Genomic DNA, 17,415 nt, shown 5'->3' with positions numbered 1-17,415 from the left:
GCAGTTGTATTTGCTTCGGATTAAGCCTATCTTAATATTTACAGTGCTATTTTTTTCTCTCATTGCTTCACTTTATTGGTGCTCAGATTGGTGTTTCACTTGCTTTCGTCATCCATAAATCAGCTATCTGAGGGTAAAATAAAATCTAGGTGTTCTGTGTAGTAAAAAATAATTTAGGGCTATTTGGCCATAGGCGAATTTTTACGAATTTATTTCTCCGATTTTATAAATTTCGTATCAAAATTTGTACTACTATTATTTTAGAAAATTTTATTTTTAAGGATAGGTGAGGATGTAACTCAGTAACATGGAAATATTAGTGGATTGATAATATCGTCTTAATTGTCAGTCCAATTTGGCCAACCAAAAACAGTGATGTGTGCATTTATTGATCATAATTCTACCTCACATTTCTTGTTCACATTTAATGAAATGCAAAGCAATCCTTGTTAACATTTAATACTACTAATGAAAGCACTATTCACCAATTATATTATCACACGCGTTATTTCAGTAGTGGGGTGAATTATCAATAACGTGTGATAATTGTGCACATACAAAAAGTCAATAAGAATTAAATTGTGCACATGCTAGAGCACATACAAAAAGTGTAGAAAAGAAAACAAATAAACTAGCAACACTTGCGTTTCATGTATTGAATTGTGCGTATTGGACACAACTTGGTGTGCCGTGTTTTTGTTCCCGTCACTAGGAGTAGGTGTGAATTGAGTTGATACGGTATCGTTTAAGGCATAGCAGAGGATCTAACCCCCTCACTAGAATAATACTTCCTTCTTCATCAGTTCATCCTAATACTAATACTACTTCATTCTCCGTCACCACTCAACCACCAACTTTCATATAAAAAAATGACGGCTTTTGGTGCTACGCAATCTCTTATGAATACAATAGAAGATATTCTCCGTTGCTCGCGTTATAGCCTTGTTGGTCACTCTCAACAAATCATACAAGTCGTGCACAACGAGTTGCAGCCTTGGCACGAAATTCTGAAAAGACTGGACAACACGAGCTCAAGCCGGAGCAGGAAGAAGGTGAATGCTTTGGATGGGAAAATAAAAGAGGCAGTATGGAAATTCGAAGACTTGTTGGAATCCTTTCTCATACAACAGATTCCTTCTCAACTCGAAACTCTTCCGGAGATAGTCTCCATTGATCTCCAGAGTCTGCAACACGATGTTCATTCATTGTTCGAAACGCTCAAGGATATGGAGAAGGACTACATATATGAAGTAGAGACTATGCCTCAAGACGAACCCATTTCCTCATCAATAGGTTTCCATGGACCCAACTCAAAGATGATTGGATTATCCGACCAATTCCAACGACTCAAATACGATCTTATCAGAGAAAATGGTGACCGGATTCTTTTCCACTGTATAATTGGAACGGCAGGAGTTGGGAAGACAACTCTTGCTAGGCAAATTTATCAAGATCCCGAAATTCATAGCAAGTTTGAGTGTCAAGCGTGGGTGACCGTAGGCCGAGTACCTCAGCCGTTGAGTCAAATTTTCCAAGGCATTCTTGCTCAACTGTGTGGAATTGGAATCACTCAAGGAGACGAAGAAATAGACTACATTTTGAAAGAAAGATTGGATGGCAAGAATTGCCTCATTGTGTTGGATGATATCTGGGACAATGGTGTATGGAGTAGCATGCCTTTCTTTAAACACATCCAGAATGGATGTATTCGTGTCTTAGTTACCAGCCGACGTCGAAAATTGATGGATGCTAGTATTAGTCGGAGGGATGAGGTGCGGTTTCTCAATGAAGAAGAAAGCATGGAACTACTATGTGAGAAGGTGTTTGGTGATGAGATTTGCCCTCCTCAACTTCACAAAGCTGCTGTCAAAATTGCCAAGCATTGTGAAGGTCTCCCTCTCTTGATTGTCACTGTTGCTGCCATCATTGCAATATCCAACCATAAAAGAGACCTGGTCTACTGGAATGACATGGCAAAAGGGAGAAATTCAGTCTTCAGGGATGCATATAATGAAATATCAAAGGTACTTTTCCCAAGTTACAACTACTTACCTCAAGAGCTTAAAATGATTTTTTTGTTTATGGGAGTTTTCCCTCGAGATTGCCACACTCCCCCTTCCAAGATCACCATCATGCTCATGGCGGAGGGGTTGCTTCCCAGGTATGGTTGGGGAAATTTATATCTGAATGAGCTAGCTCACGGCTACAGCCTTGCTTTACACACTGTGAAGAGCGCTGAAAAAACTTTTACCGAGCATCTAGTTACTGGGTTTAAAACTTGTTGGCTTCATTCTTCATGGCGGCACGTGTGTAGAAAAGAAGCTAGTAAGAACAAGTTTTATCATGTCTTAAAAAAGTTAACTGATGCCGAAGAAGAAGTTTTAAAAGGTCAGCGCGGCTTATGTGTAGAAAATAACATCTTATTTGGCATTAAAGACTTTCATGACTCGGTGAGATTGAACTGTGCATCTTTTGCACGTTCTCTCCTTTGTTATGGAGATTACCACCAATATCCAATACATATAGATGCCGGTTTCATGTTGCTAAGGGAAATAGATGCTCTTACACAACGTTTCTATACTTTCCCAATAGAAATTCTAACCCTAGTCCAACTAAAGTACCTTGCTCTAACTTGCAATGGAGAAGTCCCAGCAACCATATCTAAACTTTTCAACCTTCAAGTCTTGATTATCCATCCACATATGAAAATTAGACGTTGTGGAGCTCCATCTTATGTACCAATACAGGTGTGGGACATGCAAAAGTTAAAGCATATCGAGATATTGGGAAAAATCCTTGTAGCTCCATCTCATGATGTTTCATTGAAAAAGCTCTCAACTCTTGTGGGGGTGAATGCTAGTATTTGTACTATCTTTGAACTATCCCAAAGAATTCCTAACATAAAGAAATTAGGAATACAGATTGAGCTCACCCCTTATGAGGATCATAGCGATCTTTTGAGTTGCTTTGGTTGCATTTCAACACTTAAAAGGTTAGAGACTCTCAAACTCAGTATCACAAATCCAGTCATCAAGAAAAGTCATGATTTCCCGATGACTGATGGGGCATTGAAGTTGCCATGTAATTTGAAAAAGTTACATTTGAGTGGTATGGGTTTTCCATGGAAATACATGGATGACATTGCTTCTTTGCCAAATCTTAAAGCTCTCAAATTGCGATCCTACGCGTTTCAGGGTTCACACTGGAATACAAAGGAGTGTTGTTTTCCGAGTCTTAAGTTTCTTCTAATTGAAGAAAGTGATTTGGTACAGTGGAAATCAAGATACGGAAGCTTTCCCACGCTTATAAACCTAATCATGAAATATTGCTACAAACTTGCTGATATCCGCATACCTTCTACTTTTAACCACCATCACCTAGAGGTTGAATTAGAGGACTGCAATCCTCTAGCTATGACTTGGGCCAGACAACTAAAACCAAGTTATTGGTTTAATGTTACTGTTACTATCACTTCTTCTTTTGATAAGAAACCGACAACTATCACATATGAAAGGTTAGTCCTCCAACTGCAAATCGAATTATGTCTTAGTCTTAATATATACATATGAAACTAAGTGTTTCAGGTTTATATAACTTCCAATTATTTATGTATCCATTTACAGGTGTGGAAGTCGATCTATGTCCAATAATGAGGCTACGGATGAAGAGAATGCTGAGATATATTCGCCCCATTATGGGATTACAGAGGGCGGTTATCAAGGAGAGGATGACGAAGGTATTATATACTCCTCCGCCCACAACCAATAGTCATGTTTTTTTCATTTTGGTCTGCCCACAAAAATTAAACCATTTCGTTTTTGGTATCTGACTCTTTTATTTTAGACACGAGCTATACCCGCAAGTGTACGAGGCTAATGTAGTAAATAGCAAGTAAAGAGTATCGTATCCACATAGATTATAGTACCAAGACCTAAGTACTACGACTCAATCTTGATCACTATCTAGACCACCAAAAGATGATGAGTTCAATGAGAAAATAAGAAATATAAATAAAGACAAAAGAACGAAAACACTATCAAATGAAAGTAGCCTATGGATTAGATGACGATAACTCTATGTCAATTTGTGGTCTAACAATCTACAAGCTATGCCAACTATCACTTAGATAAAATCATGCCTTCTCACGAAGTACATGATCCGTAGGTTGCAAACTAGGCTCAAAGTCTCCTTATAATGTAAGCATACAACTCCTTAAAGCACGTTCGATTTATATCTTCACTCATAACCTTAATTCTCTCGAATGATATTGATTAAGGTGTTGCCCACTCTTAATTCACACAATTGCTATTCAACTCTCGTATATTATAACAATGTAAAGATGCATTCAAACGAATAGCTAATCCAATGAATGTAAAAGCAGGAGGATGGACAAAATAACTAGATGAGCCAAGCATAACATTCATACATCAATTAACCTATTTGATTCATATGCCTTTATGTGTCTCAAGCGTTGTTAGGTAGGTCACTTTATTAGATTAAGCCCTCTCCCGAGGTGAAAAATCCGTAGATTAGATGTTGATATCGAAGTCCCCTTCAAACACCTAACATTTTACTCCCTAAAGACCTTAAAGAACAATGACCTCACACAAAACGTCAACTTCCCCGAGTTCTGTTGATTTAGATGTTAATCTTTCCTATTTCGAACTAAGGTATTCATCTCCCGAATATTGTAGCTAAGTCTAGGGGTGGCAAATCGGGCGTGTCGGGTCATTATCGTGTCGACACGATAACGACACGAACACGATAACAACAAACACGAACACGACCCGTTAAGAAAACCTCAAACACGAACACGAACACGACACGAAATCCTCAGACACGAACACGACACGAACACGACACGAACCCATTAATGACACGAACCAATTATGGTCAACACGACACGATAACAACACGTACACGAGATGACACGATAACAGCACGACCTGATAACGGTTAAACTTATTAAAAATGAAAATAATAAGAATTAATAATATTAAAATATTATTTGTTAACGGATAACACGAACATGACACGAACACGACACGAACACGTATTGTTAACGGATAACACGAACCCGACACGAACACGACACGAAATTTTCGTGTCCTTAACGGATCGACCCGATAAGGACACGAACCCAATAAGCTCTGACCCAAACCCATTATTTTCGTGCCGATTCGTGTCGTGTTATCGTGTCGTGTCAAAAATTGCCAGCCCTAGCTAAGTCTAATTCATTCATAAAATTATCAATCAAACGAATGTAAAAGTGCAAGGAGGATTAAAACCACGACATTAGCTAGGCCTATACAATCAAATATTAATTAAACATAGAGATTAACGTATACAAATCCATAGAATTCCATGAAAAACTTAGTTATTCATAATGCTAACAAGAGTGATAAAACAATTATAAGAAAACATGATAAACTAAAGTAGAATACACCCTTGAGCATTAGAATTGTGATTAGGGGTTCCGTCTCCACCTTATGGATGATTTGAGAGCTTCCTTCTTCATCTTCTAATAATGAGGTTTTATGTGCCAAAAAGCGCGACGGGGACCGCTGGGACACGTCAGTGGACCGCTGAACCCAACGGGTCACTGGGCGCGTTCTGACCTCCGTACGAAGCCAGCAGGTTGGTGGGTTCGCTAGGTGTTTGATAGGGTTTAGCTATCGGAGGAATTATTTGAGTGAATTTGTAGAGAGAAAAAGAGAACAACCCTAGTTGAGGTTAGGTTCTAGGGGCGTTTTCACGCCAGAAGAGAGAATGAGATTAATAATTTAATTCTTCATTCTGCTTAATAATATTGAAAGACTAAACTAGGAAAGTAAATCAAAGCAAATCAAATCCTAACTACTAGACAAAGTAAATAAAATCATACTAACTAAATAAAACTTAAACATAAATAAACTAAATAAATATACGGAGAGAATATCAGCTCCCTTCCGGAATAAAATAGAATATCAGGTCCCTATCAACTCCCCCACCATTGAAAACCACCTTGCCCTCAAGGTGGAAGTCAGAAAAATAATCTTCCATCTCCTTGTTGCTATCTTGATCTTTGTCTGCAATTAAATTGTATCGTTTGGGACCACAACGAGTGATGCAGAAACCGTCTTTGGACATGAGATCTCTTCCGCGACTTCAGTGACATAACCAATGATGACAATATTGATTTTTGGGCTATGGGATTTGGTTTCCACCAAACCCAATGGCTCGTCCAGCTTTTGGGGCAATTCGTCATCAATTTTTACCATCTCTTCGACGATAGGGTCAGACTTGACATTTGTTGTCGGCCCATCATCGTTTTTTGCAACAGGCTCGATGATAGAATCAGATGTGGCCTCCTTTTTAGCCATGGCCTCTTTTTTTGCTAAATATTCAACTGCATCCATAATTTTGTTGAAGAGTTTATTCGTCTCTGCGAAGTAAATGGCATCCTCGTCAAAGTTATGATAAACAGCATTCAGAAATTCTTGCCATGAGCAATTTGATTCGAGCGTCGATACTCGTGGAGCCATGCAGATACTGGATGGTCAAAAAATAACCTCACAAAAAACAGACGGTCAACATCAGAAAACAAGTGATAATCAAAATATTCCTGAATTTCCAAAATCCACCTCACGGGGTTAACACCAGAAAATCGAGAGTCTGGAGGAGAGTTTGACAGCATGACGGACATGGTGGTAGAAATCAATAGGAGGATGAGAACCTAATGAAAGCACCAATTTGATAGGGTTTAGCCTATCGGAGGAATTATTTGAGTGAATTTGTAGAGAGAAAAAGAGAACAACCCTAGTTGAGGTTCTAGGGGGCGTTTTCACGCAGAAGAGAGAATGAGGTTAATAATTTAATTCTTCATTCTGCTTAATAATATTGATAGACTTCACACATATTTATATTTATAATATGTGTGATACAAAAAGATCTCCTATGGAAAGTAAATCAAAGCAAATCAAATTCTAACTGTTAGGGAAAGTAAATAAAATTATAATAACTAAATAATACTGAAACATAAATAAACTAAATAAATATACGGAGAGAATATCAGCTCCCTTCCGGAATAAAATAGAATACCAGTTCCCTATCAGTGTTACGAACTTGAATCCTTCGAGTGGATTCTAACTCCAACGAAATAACTAAAGTACGGAAATTTAAGAAGACTTGATAAACTAAATGAAATGGAAATATGCTTTTCTATTCTTCATTGTTGAAATGCCTCAAAGGCTTACAAGTATTTATAGAAGATGATAACACATGCATGGGAGCACTATGCAACTAACAAAGAGGGGAAGGATGGAGAAGTATGCCACTAACTGAAGATGGGAAACGTGCACTACTATACCACTAATCCACTAACTATGATGGAAACTAAATAACTGTAGTGTAACACTAGGTATGCGAATTTGGCGACACGTTTGCTGCTACTCTGTGCAGTCTTCATAAAATGGTCATAACTTCCTCTACCGGACTCCGATTGAGGCATTCGAGGTACCCACACGAAGCTATTTCGAAGATGAAGAGAATGGTGGTCTTGAAAGATCATTTAGAGATAATCTTGATAGGTTGATTACTGTTTATATTCTGACTTCCTCCCTTTGTCCACTTTGTCTCGAGTGATATTGTCTTTTTGGCTCGTTTTCACCTGTTTTCTTATACATTCCCAACAACTCATCAAATCCCTCAATTGATATAGAATTGGTTGCAAACTAATAAATCAAGCTATATAACCAATAATGAACACATCAAACAACCAATCAAACTGGCAAAAATACGAGTTTATCAATAACATGACTCTAACCACATTTCCTGTCTCACATATTTATTCAATTTTAGCTAACAATACTTTAACTACATTTTTTTTTTCTTTTTTACGTTACTGATATTGTATTAAAACATGTATTTTCCACTGTACCACAAATTGTATTGGCAATAAACAAAAGGAAGTTTCTAGTAAAAAAATGACATTTAAGAGAGTTAGTAGCTTTGTGTAATGACATTATCTTTTAAGTTTCTACTAAAAATTGACATTAATGTTGAGGATATAGGCAATGGCGCAGCTGAGGAAGTTGACAAAGATACATATATTCATAAGCATACAAGGATGATCACCAACGTCAAACAGCATGTGAGTTCATATGGCCATTTAGTACTATTAGTTACAAAAGATATGATTCTTAGTAATAGTAGAAAGGGAGTTTGGAGGAGCAATTACGAGAGTTAGTAGTTATATGTAAAGATTATCTTTTAAATTTTTACTGAAAAAATGGTGTTAATATTGAGGATATAGGCAAGGACGCAGATGACGAAAATGACGACGGGTGTACAGATGATCACGAGGAATATGAGGAGGAGAGTGAAGACGAATATACTTAAGATCATGAGGAAACAAAGGCGAGCGCTAAAGTAAAGGAGCATGTGAGTTCATAGGGCTACTTTTTTACTTGTAGTAATTAAGCAAAAGATATGATTCTTTATAAGTAAAAATAAGTTACGTAATCCACTTTTGATTTGCAGGAGAACTCTTTGAGGCTTTGAATTTGCTGGTACAGAGTGACACACATTCTAATAAAGGTATGAATTTTCTCAACATATTCAAGAACTTTTCCAGTGATTTCTTGGTATTTTGGTTTGATTTTCAATAAATGAATCATGGATGTTATTTTATTTGGTTGTCACTTGAACTTAACACTTTAACTTGTGTTGGATTCTTTTGAGGATTATAACTTGAGTGGATTGTGTATGGGTTGGATTTGATTGAATACATTACTTGGGAATTTAAATAAATTTGAGGTTAGACTATTAGCAAAGAGAAAAAAAAGTGTTTGTTGATATGTGAATATATGTATGCTTTGTCTGTGTTCTCTGTGATACAGGGGATTTTTTTAAATGAGAATGTGTATTGAATTCATGAGGAATTATTTAATGGTTTTGGTATTTGCCTTTTAACAGTATATGAATATAATTAAGTCCCAATTAATTTTTCAATACATAATTTAGGAGGCCAGATTGAAAATAGGTGGTTATTACAGAAGATTACCAATGTATTTGAATTGATTCGACTACCGTCAGATTGAAGATTGTTGAAGCAATAGAACATTAAGATAGTTTATACGTAGATTAAGAGAAACAAGATTTCCGATTTCGGGTGCAATGCTGCCTCTGACTCCCATCTTTGAGAGGTTTAATTGAGTCACTCTAGTGCCATGGGAATCACAAGTGACACCAATCCATGAGCAAACTGAGGCTTGATCGAGTGCTTCAATTTTGCTTTATAGTATCTGAGGTGATGAGGGCTTTGAAAGCAAGAAGAGAAGATTCATCTCTTTTATGCTAGAAGTGGTTAGACAAGAAAAGAATATGATAGAAGGTAGGAAAAATGGGGAAAGGCTATCCATGTTCAGTTATTGTGTGAGCAAACAAGAAGACCATATTTATTGACATCTAGAAAGGATGGTGGTGAGGATGTATTATTATATAGTATTTAATTGGAAGTGGCAACACTAGGTTCTTTACAAGTCTTCAAGTCAATTTTGGAGTGCATGAATTAGGGAATCTTCATTATTGCAAAATAAATGAAGATGCAAAATAACAAAGTTCTAACACTAGATCACGAGCTAGTGAGTGTGTATGGCGAAGAGGTGAAGTACTTGTGTTTCATATATGCAAAGAACCTCGTTGTGAATAACAATGATATCTCTTCTTCCAAAGCTACACCCTTTTTGGTCATTTATTTATAGGATAAGGGTGAACATTTAGATCTCATATTGGATTTTTGGCCGATTAGATTCGTTTTGAAAATTCAAAATTAATCTGATCCAATCCGAATTGTTCGAAAATCCAAAATACAATTATGAAAATCGATCCAATTTGAAAATTTTGAAATTGCATAAAAATAATAAAAATCCGAAAATTAAAACTTTGAAAATCCAATAATAAAATTCGAAAACACTTTATAGTAGTTGGGTCATTTTTTTTTTGGGTTATGCCTAGATAGTTGAGTCATTTTCATTTTGGCAAACACTTTATTCAATCACTTTTTTTTATTTGCCAGGGGTATCAACCAGCGGATTCAGTGACTAGTCCCCCGCTGATTTGTAGGCACCTCAATGAGTGAGACATTGTTTCTCTCCTGTACTCTATTATTTGCACTTTAACCTTTAGACATCAATTTCTTAAATCGTGTATCCAAAAAACATGATTCAACTATATTGTGACGAAAGGAATACCAAATACCTTTAAAATTGTTTGTTTTTTTGTGAGAGCACCAAATACCAAATACCTATCATTGTAATACTATATTTTTGGTGAGAATTTAACAATTTTTTGGATATTGAATATTTTTCTCACCATTAATTTATTGATGGATTGGCAAAAATAACAAAATGAGAAATTTATAAGTGAATGGAGGGAGCAACTCTCACACGCTAAAAACATTTATGATGTCCAGAGCCTTTGTCCTAGCGGCAAGGAGCTTAGACATTATTGCATGAGGTGCCGAGTTCAAGCCCTCATGATATCAGTTGTAATTTCCTCCTATCTATAGTATAGGAGTTTATTTGTAATTTCCTCCCTTATATAGGAGTTAATTTTAAAAAAAAACATGTATGCTTTTGTTCGGATGTTAATGCAATTCGGTGTAAGGGTATCCACAATAGGGGCGGCACGCCGGCCGCCCCGGAGTCGCCTAAGCCGCGGCTATCCATAGTGGAGGACACGGGCGGCGCGGCCAGGACAGATGGTAGGGGGCGGAAAGGCCTTCGCCGACTACTCGGCGAGGACGCGTCGAAAGTGGCTTAGCCGCAGCGGTGCCCGCGGCTGCTTATTGCACGGCAAAGGCCGCCGCGGCTTAGCCAGTTTTTATTTTATTTATTTTGTATTAATTTCAAAATTTGAATAAATTTTATTATAAATACCCCTCTCATTTTCATTTTCACTCCACACATCTTCACACCGAGTAGACGGTGGCAGTGTTTTTATTTATTTTTTTAAATGTTCGTTGTATAATTTTCCCGTATTCATAATACAAAGAATATTTGGTCCCAATACTTTTTTCTTTTTTTTATTATTATCTCGTTTTCTAATTATTTACGGTTTAATAATTTTAATCTTTATTGAATTAAAATATACAAAAAATAAAATAAAGTGAAATGTGGCTAAAAAATGTATACAATTGCCATGAAAACATTTTTTTATGGCTATGGACAAATCAGAAATGACCCATGACAAAAAAAAGTGGTTTATCCATGGAAGTGTCTTCACTATCGTGGATACTCTATATCTCGTCGTTGCTGGGTTTGGAATAAAACAGAGTAAACAGTGATCTGGTTTAGTAAGTAAATAATCAAATAATTATTCATTTATAAAAATGAAGAAATCTCTCTCTCTCTCTCTGCGTCGGCTTCCCAACATTTTCCTTTATTCTGTCGTTTAGCTCTCCACTTTTTCCACCTTTCTTCCTCATCACCCACTTTCCTCTTCCAATTTGCACCTTCACTCAAATTTCATCCCAAAAATCCTCAGCTTCTCGGTCATCTCTGGCTTGACTTACAGCGATCATGTCTTCCCACGTCAAAGAAAGTATGCTGCTACTCTTTTACTTTTGCTTTTCCCCATATCCCGTGGTTATTTCTCTGCATCTTCTTCCAAACTAGTCTCCCTTTGCAACTTGCATCGAGATTTGGAATTCAATCTCGTGCAAAGCTCAATTTTATCAAAATATGTTTTTTAATCACCGATTAGAATATATCGGTAATTACTAATTTGTTTGACTTCAAGCTTGTACATTTGGTTGAAAAATTAGGTTTTTTGTTACCAGGTGTGTGGAAAGGCATAATTGATTTAATATTGCTGTGTATAATTGTGGGGGATTAAAGAATTTATGTTTGTGTGTGTTTGTGTGATGGGGGTTTAATTTTCTGAATTAGGGGGAATATGATGAAGATGTAACTAATATGCATAGTTCTGGTTGTTTGATTACTAATTTTGTTTGAAGAAGATGTGATATGAATGGAAGGGGTTGGAATTTGGAAAGGAAATCAATTTTCAGTAAATTGGTGAGCTGAATACTGAGATGTGGAATATTTTGTGATTTTTTTGTAATTTCTTCGAAAATATAGAGATGGTAGTCTAATAAATAAATTGGTTCTTGCAGCTGCTGATGGGGATATAGAGAAAGTGTTGGTGAGCCCCAAGAAGAGCCACAATCCGTTGGCGGACATATCACCCGCGCCATCACCATCTTCATCTACTGCCCCGGCTCTAGTTCTATCGAATTCAGGGAAGCGGATCGACCAGGCTGGGAGGAAGAAGTACGTGAAACAGGTGACTGGGCGCCACAATGATACGGAGCTGCATTTGGCTGCTCAGAGGGCTGATCTCGCAGCTGTGAGGCAGATACTCGAAGATATTAATTCTCAAATGGTGGGGACTTTGAGTGGTGCGGAATTTGACCAGGAGGTTGCGGAGATCAGGGCTTCACTCGTGAGCGAGGGTAATGAGTTGGGAGAGACTGCGTTGTTTACTGCTGCGGAGAAAGGGCATCTGGATGTGGTTAAGGAGCTGATCAAATATGCCAACAAGGAAACACTCGCGAAGAAGAATAGGTCTTTGTTTGATCCTCTGCATATAGCTGCGAGTCAAGGGCATCATGGTGAATATCTAATCTCGGATCGATTTTATAATCTCTATTTGATCTGTTTCCATTATTGTTCTCGATATTTCATATATCTCATAACGAATTAAACAGATTTTTTCATGTTTCCATATATACTACTGTTGTGTCTGAAACTGAATTTGGTTTAATTTTGTAGCAATTGTGCAAGTGCTATTGGATCATGACCCGAGTTTGAGTAAAACTATTGGCCCGTCAAATGCAACTCCTCTTATAACTGCCGCTACTAGAGGTCATAGCGCAGTAGTAGATGAGCTCCTGTCGAAGGACTGCAGCTTGCTAGAAATTGCTAGATCAAATGGGAAGAACGCGTTGCACTTGGCTGCTAGACAAGGGCATGCGGACATTGTCAAGGCGTTGCTCGACAAAGATCCACAGTTAGCTAGGAGGACGGACAAGAAGGGGCAGACAGCACTGCATATGGCCGTTAAAGGGGTTAACTCGGAAGTTGTTAAACATCTCTTAGATGCTGATGCAGCTATAGTAATGCTCCCAGACAAGTTTGGTAACACTGCTTTGCACATAGCTACGAGGAAAAAGCGAGCAAAGGTAAAAACAATTGTGTCTTCTTCACCTTTGCACAATATATTATGCTGACAAATTCGAAAAGAATTAAGATTTGATGATATTTTGTTCCTTGCAGATTGTTAGTCTGTTACTACGCCTGCCCGACACCAATGTGAATGCACTGAACCGAGACGGCAAGACATCTCTTGACATTGCGGAAGAACTTCCGCTATCAGAAGAGTCATCTGAGATTAAGGAGTGCCTTTGTCGTTATGGTGCTGTTAGAGCTAATGAATTGAATCAGCCTCGAGACGAGCTGCGGAATACCGTGACTCAAATCAAGAATGACGTCCACATCCAGCTCGAGCAAACAAAGAGGACGAACAAGAATGTCCACGGCATCGCCAAAGAGCTGAGGAAGCTCCACCGAGAAGGCATCAACAACGCCACCAACTCGGTGACCATCGTTGCCGTCCTCTTCGCAACCGTCGCCTTCGCGGCCATCTTCACCGTGCCTGGTGGAGATGACAATCATGGAATGGCCGTGGTAGTCGGAAGCATCTCCTTCAAAATATTCTTCATCTTCAACGCAATTGCCCTCTTCACATCCCTAGCTGTAGTCGTGGTTCAGATCACGTTGGTTAGAGGCGAGACGAAGGCTGAGAGACGCGTGGTAGAGGTCATCAACAAACTGATGTGGCTGGCCTCCGTCTGCACTTCCGTGGCATTCATAGCCTCCTCTTACATTGTGGTCGGGCGTAAGCATCAGTGGGCTGCAATACTGGTCACAGTTGTCGGAGGAGTCATAATGGCCGGGGTTCTCGGGACCATGACCTACTATGTGGTGAGGTCGAAGAGGATAAGGTCGATGAGGAAGAGAGAGAAACACGCCCGGAGCGGCTCGAACTCATGGCATCACTCTGAGTTTTCTAATTCTGACATCGACAGGATTTATGCACTCTGAGGTATCAAATTGTCTTGCAGAAATGGAGATATTACATTTACTACACAAGAATCACTTCAAACGACGAAACTGGAGGTGTTGCGACTGGAGCAATCGCCTCTAGACGAACGTCTTGTGACTTCCCACTACATCTCTGCATATCCCTTAATTTCTGGACATGAGGTATGTTAACCTTTCTTAGCTGCTGATGGTGCTATATATGTAGTTCCCCGTCAAAGGGCTTCGTAGAGGCTAAAACACGTCGTGGGAGCTCATTTTCGTTGTCGATATAGCATGAATGGGTCAGGAATTTCTAAGACAGCTACGCCATACTGGAATTGCTATCTCGCATTTCTGAAACTGATTAGATATGTAAATTCTGTTGCTGTTTTGTAAGCCAAATGAATTCTGGCTAAATGTATTAAAATTGCCTTTTCAACAAAGGCCAGATTGTAAATTTGTGCCTTTTCCCCTTTTTTCTTTTCTCTTTTTTTGGCGATGGTGACATAAATGATAGCTCTGTTAACTGTATTACAAAATTAACTTTGCACATTTGCCACACATAATGTGAAAACACATCCCCAAAGATATTGACAAAGTAAATCTCAAATCTAATTCTTGATTAAGTGCAAATCCACAAGTAAAAGTTTAGTAGTCCACATATGTTCTCACATGGTCTATCCAGTCAATAACAATATAAGGAATATAATGTATTTATATTTTTATGCAATTATGAGCAATATGTCCGAACCATTATAATTTTTTCCTTCAAAACCACCCCACCCCCAAAACCCAAATTTGCACCTTTTCAACTAACCTATCATCTCCACTCCTTCCCCAAGCAACTTGCTCCACAAGGATTCTCATATGGCTTGGAGATGAGTATAGGAGAGCCGACTCCCCTTGCCCTTGGAAAGCCTAAGCAACAAAGAAAATGTAAAGATTGAATGATGCAATTTACCCACTATGCAGCAACAAACCAAAAGGGGTGCAAAGAAAAGTAGATAATTACACAGTCAAAAACATTTCCCATAGAATTTCAGCAAGTCCATGTGCAACTGTGAATGGATTCTACTCGAATCTAATATAGGCCAAAAACACAAAAAGCCATTAAGAGATGATAAGGTATGGTTGTTACAAAATCGGCTTGTTTGCACAAGTCGGTGAAACAAAGGAAGCAGGAAGCAGCATTTGGTAACTTTGCTTATAGCATTTCTTGAGACCGTCTTACGCAACGACTTACTTTCTTCTTGAAATCATCCCTTCGGTCTCTCCATTCTTTCTGCAGTAATCAACCCAAAGACAAAGATATTGGTACAAAATATCAGCTGAAAGATGCCTTTAAACAGATTGTATTTCCTAGTAAAATTGACAGATAAAAGTCTTGACCACTTTGACTGGTTTTCTATCAGATACTTCACTTCCAACCAGAACATCAATTAACAAAGTCAAAATTGGCGTGTGTGTGAGGAGCGAGAGAATAGTAAATAAATAACAACTAAGAAAAATGAGTAAAAAACTAGTGTTGTCTGCACTTACAGCAGCTTCGACATTAGCAGGAGATTCGTCATTAGGGCTTGAAAGCATTGATATGATGCTAAGAACTATACTCTCCACCTGAAAAATAAAAAAATTGGGATAACCTTATTATTTAACAGGAAGTCAGGAACACGTGAAGAGGTAATATTTCATAGCAACTGTGATTTATGATAGACACCAGAATGCATACAAGAGAAAGCATTAGAAACTTGCACACTTGCAGGTGAGATATACACTATACTTCTCTTCATTATTTTATGCAGTTGAAAACTACTTTAAAAATCAATTTACAGAGCAATCCATTATGTTCAAAAGATAAGAACTTTTACCTAAAAAAATAAACCTTAAAGTATCAGACCAGAAAGCTATAGAAATTCAGTTACCGAACCTTAGAAACCAAAATCACTCGGTATCAAATAAAGGTGAATGGTTTTTCACAAATCACAACACAACACAACAAACAAAGCAGGTAAATTTTAGGACATGAGATTTAAACCAGAATTACTACTTATATGACATAAGTATGACAAAGCAAAGCTAATTGGTGACCATACCGTGTGGACAGGTGACCATCGCTCACTAGCAAGCTCATAGCCGTTTGGATCATCACCAGGGGGATGAAGAATCGAAATGCAAACCTTTCCATCAGCATATACTGCACCTCAAATTATTACAACTGAACCTACCAAACTAGGTTAAGCATCATGATTGATCAAGAGTACAAACCATTGGGATGCCACACTTCTGAGGTAAATCTTACTGTTGGAGGACTGTTTGGGTAATCTGATGGGAAACTCATTATAGCATTGAAGAAACCTCCTTCACTGCACCATGATTTTCAAACCATAAGAGTCAAACTCAAACTGAATAATTTCTCCAATGCCAGGTGTTGTAAACATTCAATGCAACACAAACCAATATATAACATTCTGCACATACATATACTTGCAATCTTAAGAATTAATCTCTTTCATTCATCATTCATTCATCACACAGTTCAAAAGCCTATCAAAAAACCAAAGCATACAATCATAAAATTCTTTCAAGCATTATATGCAAAACAGAGCCTTTTTCATAAATCAATAATCAAATTCACAAATATATGAATCCAAACAACGTATTACAATCGAATTAACCCTAATCCTAATTACTGAAACACTAAATACTCACTACAAAGTATCCGGAGGCCCAATAACTGTAACACTCCAGTCAAACAGATTGGTCTCATCCAACAATCCGGCCGAAAATCCATCCACGGGGTGTTTGCACAGATCTGCGCGTGAAAACCATAGATCATTAAACCCAAGATTTAACACAAACCCCAAAAAAGATAAAAACCCATTCGCCGACAGAAAATCGTTAAAACAATCAAATTATCATCAGAAAATCACCTTTGAGCTGCTTCTGAAGGAGAAGACTTGCTTGAGAGGGTGAAGCCATCGAAAAATATATAATTTAGGGGAAAAAAATTGAAAATGGAAGGGCAGAAGCTGGGGAATTGGAGGAGAATGAGCTGCAGAAAATTTATAAATACGTTTTTTATGTAGGGGGATATATATAGAGAAAAGGCAGCCTTTTTAATGTTAGTACTTATTAATCGGCCCTTTTTCCCTTTTTTTATCGCGTATGTATCAATCGGGTTGGCTAATTAGTAATTGGTTTAATATTTTGCCTTTCTACAAATAATAAATATATTTTTCTTTTTTTCTAAAATAAACCTATTAAATTTCCTTTTACCGCATTTTTTTCT

General features: G+C 37.7%; 3 protein-coding genes across 5 annotated transcripts; 2 read left to right on the top strand and 1 right to left on the bottom strand.

Moving 5' to 3' along the window:
* Positions 1-660: 660 nt before the first annotated feature.
* On the top strand, positions 661-10,257 carry LOC121764033 (putative late blight resistance protein homolog R1A-10). Of its 2 annotated transcripts, XM_042160127.1 has the most exons (6): positions 661-3,514; positions 3,624-3,736; positions 8,052-8,131; positions 8,294-8,421; positions 8,521-8,577; positions 10,058-10,257. In XM_042160127.1, the coding sequence occupies exons 1-4, from the start codon at positions 870-872 to the stop codon at positions 8,411-8,413; spliced, it is 2,958 nt and encodes a 985-aa protein (XP_042016061.1). In that variant the 5' UTR covers positions 661-869; the 3' UTR covers positions 8,414-8,421; positions 8,521-8,577; positions 10,058-10,257. The 2 variants fall into 2 exon arrangements, with proteins under 2 accessions (XP_042016061.1, XP_042016062.1); XM_042160128.1 differs by lacking the exons at positions 8,521-8,577; positions 10,058-10,257 and having other exon boundaries at positions 8,045-8,131.
* A 1,127-nt stretch (positions 10,258-11,384) lies between these two features.
* On the top strand, positions 11,385-14,602 carry LOC121765161 (ankyrin repeat-containing protein ITN1-like). The gene is made up of 4 exons (XM_042161201.1): positions 11,385-11,583; positions 12,158-12,655; positions 12,816-13,225; positions 13,320-14,602. Exons 1-4 carry the CDS (start codon positions 11,562-11,564, stop codon positions 14,145-14,147), a joined length of 1,758 nt encoding a protein of 585 aa, XP_042017135.1. The 5' UTR covers positions 11,385-11,561; the 3' UTR covers positions 14,148-14,602.
* LOC121765162 (ubiquitin-conjugating enzyme E2 7-like) lies at positions 14,076-17,209 on the bottom strand. Of its 2 annotated transcripts, XR_006042743.1 has the most exons (7): positions 17,057-17,209; positions 16,836-16,938; positions 16,392-16,489; positions 16,220-16,320; positions 15,666-15,743; positions 15,139-15,408; positions 14,076-15,044 (listed from the first exon to the last, which is right to left on the bottom strand). XR_006042743.1 is itself a non-coding variant. In XM_042161202.1 (6 exons), the coding sequence occupies exons 1-6, from the start codon at positions 17,103-17,105 to the stop codon at positions 15,331-15,333; spliced, it is 507 nt and encodes a 168-aa protein (XP_042017136.1). In that variant the 5' UTR covers positions 17,106-17,209; the 3' UTR covers positions 15,135-15,330. The 2 variants fall into 2 exon arrangements, 1 of the variants encoding a protein (XP_042017136.1); XM_042161202.1 differs by lacking the exon at positions 14,076-15,044 and having other exon boundaries at positions 15,135-15,408.
* Positions 17,210-17,415: the final 206 nt, after the last annotated feature.

This window comes from Salvia splendens, chromosome 14, assembly GCF_004379255.2.
Source record: "Salvia splendens isolate huo1 chromosome 14, SspV2, whole genome shotgun sequence".
NCBI classification, from domain to species: domain Eukaryota; kingdom Viridiplantae; phylum Streptophyta; class Magnoliopsida; order Lamiales; family Lamiaceae; genus Salvia; species Salvia splendens.
The sequence above is the reverse complement of the archived record's forward strand: the minus strand, read 5'-3'. Positions and strand labels throughout refer to the sequence as shown.

What these genes read in the sequence shown, in the direction of transcription:
- LOC121765162 (XM_042161202.1), bottom strand. Translation starts at nt 17,105, where the DNA reads ATGGCTTCACCCTCTCAAGCAAGTCTTCTCCTTCAGAAGCAGCTCAAA. An exon ending in CCTTCAGAAGCAGCTCAAAG is followed by an intron (nt 16,939 to 17,056) that starts GTGATTTTCTGA and finishes TTTCACGCGCAG; the next exon opens with ATCTGTGCAAACACCCCGTG. An exon ending in GGGCCTCCGGATACTTTGTA is followed by an intron (nt 16,490 to 16,835) that starts GTGAGTATTTAG and finishes ATCATGGTGCAG; the next exon opens with TGAAGGAGGTTTCTTCAATG.
- LOC121764033 (XM_042160127.1), top strand. Translation starts at nt 870, where the DNA reads ATGACGGCTTTTGGTGCTACGCAATCTCTTATGAATACAATAGAAGAT. An exon ending in ACAACTATCACATATGAAAG is followed by an intron (nt 3,515 to 3,623) that starts GTTAGTCCTCCA and finishes ATCCATTTACAG; the next exon opens with GTGTGGAAGTCGATCTATGT. An exon ending in TCAAGGAGAGGATGACGAAG is followed by an intron (nt 3,737 to 8,051) that starts GTATTATATACT and finishes TTGAGGATATAG; the next exon opens with GCAATGGCGCAGCTGAGGAA.
- LOC121765161 (XM_042161201.1), top strand. Translation starts at nt 11,562, where the DNA reads ATGTCTTCCCACGTCAAAGAAA. An exon ending in TGCGAGTCAAGGGCATCATG is followed by an intron (nt 12,656 to 12,815) that starts GTGAATATCTAA and finishes TTAATTTTGTAG; the next exon opens with CAATTGTGCAAGTGCTATTG. An exon ending in CGAGGAAAAAGCGAGCAAAG is followed by an intron (nt 13,226 to 13,319) that starts GTAAAAACAATT and finishes TGTTCCTTGCAG; the next exon opens with ATTGTTAGTCTGTTACTACG.